At 42.4% G+C, this 11,453-nt stretch overlaps 2 protein-coding genes across 2 annotated transcripts in view; one reads left to right on the top strand and one right to left on the bottom strand.

Moving 5' to 3' along the window:
• The window catches only part of RNF115 (ring finger protein 115), a 75,515-nt gene extending 71,574 nt beyond the window's left edge, over positions 1-3,941 (bottom strand). Inside the window, exon 1 of the mRNA XM_012643453.1 lies at positions 3,586-3,941. Coding sequence (XP_012498907.1) covers positions 3,586-3,687 — 102 coding nt within the window. The 5' untranslated portion in view covers positions 3,688-3,941. The remainder of the gene's footprint in view (positions 1-3,585) is intronic.
• Positions 3,925-11,453, top strand: part of POLR3C (polymerase (RNA) III (DNA directed) polypeptide C (62kD)) — a 19,680-nt gene continuing 12,151 nt past the window's right edge. The window contains 9 exon segments of the mRNA XM_012643430.1: positions 3,925-4,186; positions 5,680-5,845; positions 6,399-6,654; positions 6,764-6,949; positions 8,044-8,099; positions 8,101-8,132; positions 10,829-10,860; positions 10,863-10,933; positions 11,064-11,156. Of these exon segments, the coding sequence (XP_012498884.1) occupies positions 5,699-5,845; positions 6,399-6,654; positions 6,764-6,949; positions 8,044-8,099; positions 8,101-8,132; positions 10,829-10,860; positions 10,863-10,933; positions 11,064-11,156 (873 nt within the window). The 5' untranslated portion in view covers positions 3,925-4,186; positions 5,680-5,698.

The raw sequence follows: 11,453 nt of genomic DNA on the forward strand, positions 1-11,453 counted from the left end.
TCACTCTTGCTCAGGCTGGTCTCGAACTCCTGAGCTCAAACGATCCTCCCGCCTCGGCCTCCCAGAGTGCTAGGATTACAGGCGTGAGCCACCGCACCCAGCCTTATCTACCTAACACTCTTATGTGGGAGGATCCAAACCAAAGACACACAAAGTTAAAATGGATTGATCAAAATTAGCAGTAAAGAGTGTTATTTCACCAAATTGAATGAATTCAGCCTACATGTGGCTTAACCTACACAGCATTAGACACACTCCAATCTCTCTCAGAAGTTATAACCAAAACTATTCTCTCAATACAGACATTAAAGTTAGCTGGGCCCATCAATCCTTTAGAATTGTAGGACTGACAAGAAAAATGATGAAACAAAAACCTAAGAGTAGTCTCAGGGCTGAACCTTGGCTAAGATATGCTATTTCCTGTACACATCTCTTAATGTATCAAGAAGTGTTATATCCTAGAGATTAGAGAAGGGAGAAGAAATAATAAGAATTATCAAACCTTGCAACCTAGTCCCACTGAACACAACTGTGCTCTGTTATAGGGTGAATAACACAGCAAGAGATAAAATGGCTCTAAAGCAGTCCTTCCCACTGAATGGGTGAAGTAACCTAGTAATAGCTCATTAAAAGCTGATGTAAACTCAATAACCAGCCTCAGTGTTCAGTAAGGACAGCACTCATGGGTGATGGTTTTTGACATCTAATTATCACAACAAGAGTCAGTATCCTCTTGAGATGCAAATTCAGTTAAGATAAAGAAAAACTTCATTCATGATATACTTAGTCTGGCTATCCTCAGAAAGACACCAGGTTTCCCATATTTGTTGAGTTCAAGAAACAGTGCATACCTACACTATACACTGGGTACTTAAAGTGAAGGAATCTCAAGCTTATATAAAAATTATTTTTAAAAAACTTTTCAGTATTGTCCTGTATATGTCTATATCTGTATCTATCTATATATATTAATATATATAAAACACAAATCATATTACTAACTTACCAGTGTTTGAGTTGGTTTTTCAATAGCAGAGACAGATTTGTACTGAACTTACTGACCCAGTCATTCCTACAACCAACATTTTCAAGATAAGTGTCTGGGGCTAAGGATATAGAAATGGTCACGAAACAAGATGAAGTTCACTGGCTCATATACAACTCAAAACTGTAACCCTGACCTCACTGCACTTTTTCCTAAAAATGTGTAACAACAATGATTTACTACTACTATACACCAAAGTGACTACAGTTAATAACAGATTATATACTTGAAAATTGCTAAGACAGTAGATTTTAAGTGTTCTCACCACAAAAAAAGGTGAGGTAATACATATGTTAAATAGCTTGATTTAGCCATTCCACAATATATACATATATCAAAACATGTTGTACACTATAAAAATACGGTGTACAACAATTTTTTACTTATCAATTTTAAAGAAAAACAACAATCATTTACTAAATGTTTCTCCCTTCTTCCTCAATACCCTCTTCCTTTTTCTACCTCACAGTCTGTGGAATTCTCAATCTGAAGTCTACCTATCCTTCAAAACCCAATCTAAATCCCACTTCATCTGTCACAACTTCCCTGACGGCACCAATGCCATAATATCCTCCCTCCTCTCTGAATTCTAGTGCACATATTATCCATCCTCATTCACATTACGCTGTTATATTTTCCATGTTTGTCTTATCTTTCCAAAAATACTGTGAGGTCCTCAAGGGCAGGAACTACATAGTCCTCCATATCACCTCCAGGACATCCAAAAGAAAACCTTGTATGTATTTATAGGAAGCATTTGGTTATATTCAATTGTGTTAGGCTTCAATTTACAAATAAGGCACGACAGATAATAAATAAAACTACTAAGATCAAGAACTTCTCCAGGCATTAACTGAGGCTTAGAAAAACACCTATAATGCTTTTCAAATTATCCCTTTGAAGTGAGGGCTTGAAGTGATAAGAAGAAAAGTTCTAATAAGTTATGGAGATTTAGACTGTTTTCTCACTCTTACAGGCAAAACAGTGAACAGCAACCTAAAGATCAGAAAAGCTGAGGCCACCATGTTCAACAAGACATCACATGCAACAACAACATGTCACTGCTCACGCACACACTGGCTGAATTCCAGAGTCCCTCTCTATGGTGAGAGAATTTTGGAGACTCTGATGTCTGCAGGAAAAAACAAGGCACCTGCTCTTCCCTGCACTGAAATATGGCAAAAAGCACACAAACACACAGCAAAATCAGCAAGTAAAACTAAGTAGCATTTAGATGAAACTATGACTATGAAATTGGGGGTGGGGCAAATAAGAAAGAAAATGACATAAAAGCCTGAAAAAAAACAAAGCTTTAGGGTGAAAAGGCTATAAAATACCCTTTAGAAACTTATTCACTGGACTCCATTTGTGTTTCAAGAAATAAGATATACAGACACACTTTAGAAGGCTTTTCTCCTAGATTGTATCTGAGACACTATAAATACAGAGGTAAATTGTCCTGTCTTAAGACTGAACCTGGACAATTCTAAGGAAAAGAACCATAACTAATTCTATAAAACCAGCTTTTCAAGGATAGGATTACATTCACCCCAGTGGGTCTCCTCGAAGTAGCTATATAACCCAATCCAAAATAGCTTCCGGGTTCAGGGTGCGGGTTCTGGCGCTGGCTAGCATGCAGCAGAAGTGTTTCCTTCAAAACTATAGCACTGCCTCTCTAGGGGCAGACACCCTGGCAGAAAATGGTGAAAACCAATTTTATGTCAGAGGAAGCAGTCCTCAACAGTCCGTCCTGCATCGTTTTTTGTTTTTGTTTTTTTTTAAGCGAAGAAAGAGATAAGAGGAGGGGAGCGGGTAAGGGAGGTGGTACTAAAGACCGTGGCAGCATGACAGCCAAAACAAATGAAGTTGAAACAGTATGTCCTGCTTTCTTCCTAAAGCCTATCACTTCAACAGTGATAGGGAGTGCAGGCAATCGCAAATCACCGCTGTTTTCACTTTCACTAGAACCCTAGAAACCACTGAAGAGCGAACTCTCCGTCTCCGCCTCACAGTTACCTTCCAACCCTCTTTTTCCGTGCTTCCTTCCTTCTCTAGAGACAGCCGAATAGGGACAATCCTCAGCAATCCGCTATTGCTTCACTGAGGATGGGGGAGGCGGAGGATCTGGTGAAAAGTGGAAAAGGAAATAGGGAAGGTGAGAAGCAACAGCGGAAAGAGTATGGGAGGGGGCGTCATCGTGGGAAGCAGACAAGGTGCAAAGAGTCCAAGAAAATTGACGGGGGAGTTGTCAGAGGAGAGCTTGCTAGGGAAGACAAAAAGGAGGGGGGCAGGTAGAGGGGAGAGGAAATGAGGGGCAGGTGGAGCTGTTGAGGAGGAAACACAACTGGGCAGGAGTTACGGAGCCAGGGCAGAGATGCCCAGGGGTTGTTGGGGCCAGCGACAGGAGACGGTGGGCAGCAGGTATTCGCAAGACCGATGTCAGGGGGATCAGGGGTGTGCAGAGAGCTTAAGACCCAGTCCCGAGACATAGGGGCCAGGTATCTACGCAGTGCCCGAGCGCAGAGAACATGAGCTCTTACCGGTAGTTTGGGGTTGACCTCACCCTTGCAAAAGTGACAGAAAAACCGGTGCGCGGCTACAGCAGCGCCCGCGTCGGCCCCGGCCGCCGAAGCCTCCGCCATGTTTGTCTTCTGCTGCGGCTGTCCGAGAGGGCAGCCGGTCCGCTCCTCGCCAGGCCGCTACCGCCCGGCTGCAGTCCCAGCCGCCGCCGCCTCCTCAGTGCGGCCCGCCGCTCCAGAGTCCGCACGGTCACGTGAGTCTGCCGGGGCCAGAGAGGCGGGGGCACGGACGGCGACCCGACGGCCCGCCCCCCAGCGCCAGAGAGGCGCAGGAAGGAAAGTCCGCCTGCCGCGGCGCGACCGCCGGCTCCTCAAACAGCCCCTCGCCAGTCCTCCAGCTTTCTAGCGAGAAGAAAGAAAGAGCGTCCCCGGAAGTCAGCGAAACTCTGGGGTAGAGTGGCACGCGTTTTTCACATTCGTGTCCTGCTGGGTGGCCGTCCTCTTCCGAGAAAGAGCCGTGGGCTCCTCCCTCTGCTCCGGCGGCTAACGGGAGCCACGGAAAGGCGTCGTGGAGAGCTCGAGGGCGTTAGGCTGGGAGCCTCTGGATTGTATTGACCCTGAGGTTAGTGGAAAATGCTGTCTGAGCGAGGCTGCCCTGACTGTGGGCCAAGAGAGACCAATTTGGGAACGGGAACCTGCGTAAAGGGAATGACGAGCTAGGAGCCAAACAAGAGTCTGGAGATGCTTCTGCAAAGACACGTAGATGGGTGGAATAGGTCTATCTTGTGATACTGAGGCTGAGGGACAAAGACTTGGCTTCTAAGGAATTGAGAGAGGTAAATAAACAATGTTTGGTAGCTTGTGATAAGGAAGTGATCGTAATATCAACTACATCTGTTTCTGATTGTGTCTACTTTGTCAAAGAATAGAAGTTTTAGAGTTAAATACTGCCCTGCAAACAGCATAACTTCATCTCCTATTTGAAATAGCCTGTTAAGAAGCTGTCCTTTACCTCCTAACTTCTTTTTCTAAATTGTCATTTCCTTCATGGGCCGGGAATGACACTGCCTGTTCACTCCCACTGGGCTGTGAACAGTGACTATAATTTTTGCAAGCAATGAAGTATAGAATCTAAAGACTGTGACAGACTGCAAAATCATGTACTCTCAATCTATAAAAAAAGTTAGAATCATACGTAATCCCTTAAAGATAAATTTGATATACAGTCTTCTGGTTTTTTTCGTATGCATACATGTTTTTATTTACGTAATTGAACTTTAGTCTACACTTCTCTTTGCAGTTTGCGTCTATCACTTAATACATAATAATTTTCTATGGTAATACATATCCATTTTAAATGCTGGTATAGTATTCCATTGAGTATGCTATAATTTATTGTTAGACATTAGATTGTTTCCAGTATATCAGTAGTATAAAGAGAACTGGTGATTCTTTTTATTATTTCCTTGGAATATAATATCCAAAATGAAATTATTGGGTCAAAGATATGAAAGTTTTTTTTTTTTTTTGATACAGCTTCTTGTTCTGTCACCTCGACTAGAGTACAGTGGCATCATCATAGCTCACTGCAACCTCAAACCCCTGGGCTCAAGTGATCCTCCTGCCTCAGTCTCCTGAGTAGCTGGGACTACAGGCGCACACCACCACAGCTAGCTAATTTTTCTATTTTTTTTAGAGACGGGGTCTCACTGTTGGTCAGGCTGGTCTCGAACTCCTGGCCTCAAGCGATCCTCCCACCTCAGCCTCCTAAAGTGCTAGGATTACAGGCATAAGCAACCATACCTGGTGAAATGCAAGATTTTAAGGTTGTTGATATGTATTATCCAATTGCCCTCTAGAAAGAACACGTGAATTTTTTTTTTTTTTGACATGCTCTGTCACCCAGGCTGTAGTGCAGTGATGTGATCATAGTTCACTGCAGCCTCCAACTCCTGGCCTCAAGCGCTCCTCCTGCCTCAGCCTCCCACAGTGCACAGTTTACAGGCATGAGCCACCTTTCCCAGCCAGAATACGTGAATTTACATTCAGCAGCACTACTCCCAACGCTAAAGAAAAACTTTCCATTATACATTTTTGATTTTTTTTCCCCCCCAGCTCTGAGACTCCCAGTACAATGACTCAAGCAGAAATTAAGCTATGTTCTTTGTTGCTACAAGAGCATTTTGGAGAGATTGTAGAAAAAATTGGAGTCCACTTAATCAGAACTGGCAGCCAGCCACTAAGAGTAATTGCCCATGACACAGGAACGTCGCTAGATCAGGTATCTTTAAATAAATGACATTAATTTGCTTTCTTTCATTTCTTTCATTAATTTCATCTGCCTTTGAATATTGTTGCTCCCCACCCCAGAAAATGGAAAATGGCAAAAGCCTACCCTAGGATGAGAACAGTGTTATTTGGGGGGAAAGAGGATGGGACTTAGGCCCCAAGGTTCTGCTTCTCAGTGTGTTCCTAGTTCATTAATAGCTTCTTAGGCAAATCTTTGCTCTTCTTATGCCGTATCTCATTTATTTAGAGTGAGTCTACTAATCTCAATATTACCTTTAAGGAATGAGAATGATAGAAGGAAAGAAAGTAAATGGTGCTTTGAAAGATAAGGATCAGAGGAATATGTGCATAATAGCAGGGAATCTTCCTGATTTCTTATATTGGTGTGTGATTCTTACTAGCTACTCCAGTGGAGAGAGGGCATAAGCACAGAGATTCTTATCCAGCTATCTCCTGATACTTAGTAAGCTGTTGGACAAAAAATTGCCAGCAAAAATGAGCTATATCTTCAGATCTTTCCTTTCTTTCTTTTGGGTCCTATCTAGGTGAAAAAAGCCCTTTGTGTCCTCATCCAACATAACCTGGTGATTTATCAAGTGCACAAACGTGGTGTGGTGGAGTATGAAGCCCAGTGTAGCCAGGTGTTGCGGATGCTTAGGTATCCCCGATATATCTATACTACCAAAACGCTATACAGTGACACTGGAGAGCTGATTGTTGAGGAGCTGCTGTTGAATGGCAAACTGACAATGTCAGCTGTTGTTAAGAAGGTGGCAGACAGGCTCACAGAGACCATGGAAGGTCAGTACTCTATCACAGCTATTAACAAAAGCATAAATTCACTAGCCACAGGAGTGGACCCTCAGCTATTTTAGACCATCTCACCTGCCTCTTTCCCCCTGTTGTACAGATGGCAAGACCATGGACTATGCTGAGGTATCAAACACATTTGTGCGACTGGCAGACACACACTTTGTACAGCGCTGCCCCTTGGTAGCTACCACTGAGAGTTCAGACCCTGGGCTACCACCACCTGCCCCCACACTTGTCATTAACGAAAAAGACATGTTCCTGGTTCCTAAACTGAGCTTGATAGGTAAGGAATTTTGACCTTTGGAACTGTGCCTTGCCCTAATTGTGGATTCTTCTTTTTATTGTTAAATATATGAATCAGTTGAGCATTTACCAAATATTTCCTATGTGCCAGACAATGTGGTATATAGTAATGAAAAAACCATGGTCTCTGCCTTTATGGGGCTTAACTCTAGTATAGGAGATATACATTAATCAAATAATCATGTAGACATATAACAAACCGATAAGTACAAGGAAGGAGAAGTACGAGGTGTTATGAAAATATATAATGGGGTACTGGATTTATCGGGAGGTTTAGGACATGTATTTCTTTGAGAAAATGACATTTGAATTAAGATTTGAAGCAAAAGTAGAAGCTAACCCATGAGGTAACAGAGGATAAGCATTTTTGGCAAAGGGAATAGTATGTAGTGAGAAAAAAATAGAACATTTGAGGAAGTGAAAGAAGGTCAGTATAGCTAAATAATGGTAAACAAATGAAAGGGAGGCATGCGATAGATAAAGTTGGAGAGACAGGCATGGGTCTGATCTCAGAAGCTAAACAGGGTCGGTCCTAGTTAGTGCTGGATGTGAGAGAGGGAGGGGCTAGATCAAGCAAGACCTTATAGAACATCTGTTCTTTATCCTAAGAGCAAAGGAAAACCACTAAAGGATTTTAAGCCGGGAAGTGACATGGTGTAATTTACATTTCTAAAAGATTTTCTGTCTATAGAAAGGGTGGGAGTTTGAGGCAAAAGTAAATGTAGAGAGACTGGTGAAAACTTATATATAGAAGGGGTAAGGGAGATAGGTATCAAGAATGACATCTATGTGTCTGACTTGCACATGCGGGAGGAAGACGGTACCATTTGCTTTGAAAGGAAGCACTGGAAGAGGACCAGTTCGAGGGAGAAAAATTATGAATTTCCTTTTGAACATGCTGAGTTTCAGGTGACTGCATCATTTACTTGAGCTTTTTATGGTTCCTCAGTTCCTAAGCAACTCTAACCTGGAGGCAGCTATAGATATCTCTGAGATGAAGAGATACCTCATGTTTGGTCATTTCCTGTCATCATATGAGATGTAGCCTAACTGCTCCGTTGTTTTATTTGGCAGGGAAAGGTAAAAGGAGGAGATCATCTGACGAAGATGCTGCTGGGGAACCCAAGGCCAAGAGACCAAAACATACTGCAGATGGCAAGGAGGTAATGGGGCTTTTTGATTAGGAGTCCTCACCCTGAAGCAGGCCAGAAAGAGCACCCAGATAACAAGCCCCAAGAGAGCTTAAATGTTCCTGAGCTAAGAAGCAGATTATATGCTTCATTAAATATTGGCCAGGAATAGACCAGTGAGGAGTGAAGTCCATTGTTGTCTCCCTTCTGAGGCTTAACTTCATTCATTGAACAGAGGTAACACAGCTTATGCAAAAAGAGGCCCAGAAAAAGTTTAAATTGTTCAGTATGGCTGAAACCTATGGACTCCTAGGAGCCAGTGATGAGAAATGAGTCTAAAAAGATATACATAGACCTAAATTCCATTCAAATGCCTTCTTAGTATCCCTATAAAGATGTCTAATAAGCATCTCAAAATTAGTATAGCCAAAACAAAATAATTGATTTCCCCTTCCCAAATGTCTGGTCCCTCATAAATTTCCTCATCTTATTAAAAGACACAACCACCTACGCTGACCACCTAGGACACCGTAGTTTGCTTAGGTTAAAATCCTTGGAACCTCTGATCTCACAGTAAAACCTGTCAGCCCAATTTCAAAAATAAACTCAAATCCAATCATTTCTCATCTTTTCCATTGCTATCCCCCTAGTCCAAGATAGTGTTGTCTCTTGTCAGTACTTTGCCAACTCTCCTTAATGGTCTTCCTACCTGCGTTCTTACCTACTTAGCAGCCAAAATGACTTTCTAAGTTCAAAACAAAATAACATGTCACTGATTGGACTCCTTTAATAGCTTCCCATTGCTCTTAGGAGAAATCCACGCGGTGCACGCCATAGCTTTCAACAGATTCTTCAAGAGAACTGTGACTCAAAAAGGTTTTTTTTTTTTAAATAAAAAAAAAAGGCACTACCTTACGAGAAATGGAGAGAATAACGCAAAAGCAACAAGATTAGATGCAGAAAACCCAGTTACTCTTTTTATAGTGTCTACAATGTTAAAAAAAAAAAAAAAAAGTAAAAACCAGTTAGGAAGCTATTGTAGTAATCCAGTTAAGCCATGATTAGAGCCTGATATAAGATAATGACAGGAGAAATAAACGTAGACATCTGATAAATAATAGATAGAATTCGGTAATGGGATGGTAGATGATGGAGAGCAAAGGGTTAGGGATAATACCCGAGTCTGTAGCTTAAGAAATTGGGTTGGTTATAGTACAGTTACCTGAAAACTTACAAAACAGAACAGAGTGGGGGAACAGGTGAGAGTGTCAAACAGGCAGTTAGGTCTAGCATCTGGAGCTTAATAGAGAGTTCTGGAATTCATAGATTTGGAAAGGCATCAATAGTTGAAGAGCAGATAAAATTACCCAAGTATAGCATGTAGAATAAAAAGAAAGGAGGGCTCTGGACAGAATCCTGAGGAACACCAGTATTTATAGGTAGGATTTGAAAGAGGAATCTGTGGAAACTGAGGAAGGGTAGCCAGGAAGGTTAGAAGTAGTACTAAGAAAAAAGAAATGTCATAAAATCCAAAGAGCCACATAAGGTTTTGTTTTTTTCTTTTTCTGAGACCGAGTCTCACTCTCTTGCCTAGGCTAGAGTGCCATGGTGTCAGCCTAGCTCACAGCAACCTCAAACTCCTGGGCTCAAGCAATCCTCCTGCCTCAGCCTCCTGGGTAGCTGGGACTACAGGCACGTGCCACCATGCCCGACTAATTTTTTCTATTTTTAGTTGTTTGGCTAATTTTTTTTCTATTTATAGTAGAGACAGGGTCTCACTCTTGCTCAGGCTAGTCTCAAACTCCTGAGCTCAAGCAATCCTCCCGCCTCGGCCTCCCAGAGTGCTAGGATTACAGGCACACATAAAGTTTTGAGGAGGAAAAAAAATGTCCAACCATGTCATATGCTTCTAAAAGGTCAAATAAGATCAGAACTGGAAAGTATTCTTTGAATTTAGCAACAGGGAAGTCCTCAAGGACAATGGTGGAATTTCACTGGAATGCCAATGACAATTGACATTTCAGTACAGTCGTAGAAATGGGTTGAGTAAATCTAGAAAGAAATATAGCTGGGATGGTCAACTCTTTGAGAAGCTCGGCTGTGACAGAAAGGAAGAGGAGGGGAGACTTAGGGTTGAAGGAAAATTCTAGACTAGAAGAGACTTAGACAAGGTAAAGACTGATGAGAAGAAGGCAGTAAAGGAGAGGCTGAAGATCTTAGAGGACAGGAGGGAAAATTGAGCTGGATCCTTGACAATGAATGAGAGGGTAAGGTCTAGGATACCAATATGGGCATTAACCTTGAGTAATAGAAGGAACATTTTTCTGCTGTGATAAAAATGAGTGAAAATAGAAATCTAAAAAAAGAAAGAAATGTGATGGGCATGTGTGGACAAAGTTGAATGAGTTCTGGCCTAAGGGCTTCTATTTTCTCTGTGAAATCAAAGGCAAGGTCATCTGCTGCAAGTGAGAAGGGAGGGGTCAGTGGGAGATTTTCAGGTAATGGAGAACAGTTAAAATATGAAGAGAAAGACTGGAAATGAGCTTACAGAACCTGTTTAAAGTTGGGATTTGTTGAGACACTATCCACATGATTGAATGATTTTTCTCCATCCAATTTAGTTGGTAGTATATAAGAAGAAAAATGGTATACAGTTAAATCCGAGCTACTCACTAGAAAACTCTCCACTATATCTAAATATTTCTTTCTAAACCTTTTTTGTTCCTCAGCCCATTCCAGATGATGGGATTTATTGGCAGGCCAACCTTGACAGATTCCACCAACACTTCCGTGACCAAGCCATTGTGAGTGCCGTTGCCAACAGGATGGACCAGGTAACGGCTAAGTGGGTCTGTCAGTGGTCTTCGGGGACACTCATTTGTCAGATATAGATAGTAATGGGCACATAGCCAGAGCTGGGGGCAGCAGGTGATTTCCGAATTACAGTTTACTTTTCAAACGCAGACAAGCAGCGAGATCGTGCGGACCATGCTCCGGATGAGTGAGGTCACCACCCCCTCTTGTGCCCCTTTCACCCAGCCACTGTCTTCCAGTGAGGTGAGTTTAATGTCCTCTGCTGGCTTTCTGCCAGACTCTTCGGGTGCTGTAACAACTACTGTACGTAGAGCCTGGGTTAGGCTTAGGTCTGAGCATTGAAAGAAAAGGGTTTTTGTTGTTTGAGGTGGGGCAAAGATTATCTTCAGTTGGTAAGCACTGAAATGTTTGGTCTCTTAGCATGCAGCTTTTAAAAATCTAAATCATGGCCGGGCGCAGTGGCTCACGCCTGTAATCCTAGCTCTCTGGGAGGCCGAGGCGGGCAGATTGTTTGAGCTCAGGAGTTCGAAACCAGCCTGA

Source organism: Propithecus coquereli, unplaced genomic scaffold, assembly GCF_000956105.1.
Source record: "Propithecus coquereli isolate 6110/MARCELLA unplaced genomic scaffold, Pcoq_1.0 Scaffold197, whole genome shotgun sequence".
Classification (NCBI taxonomy): Eukaryota; Metazoa; Chordata; class Mammalia; order Primates; family Indriidae; genus Propithecus; species Propithecus coquereli.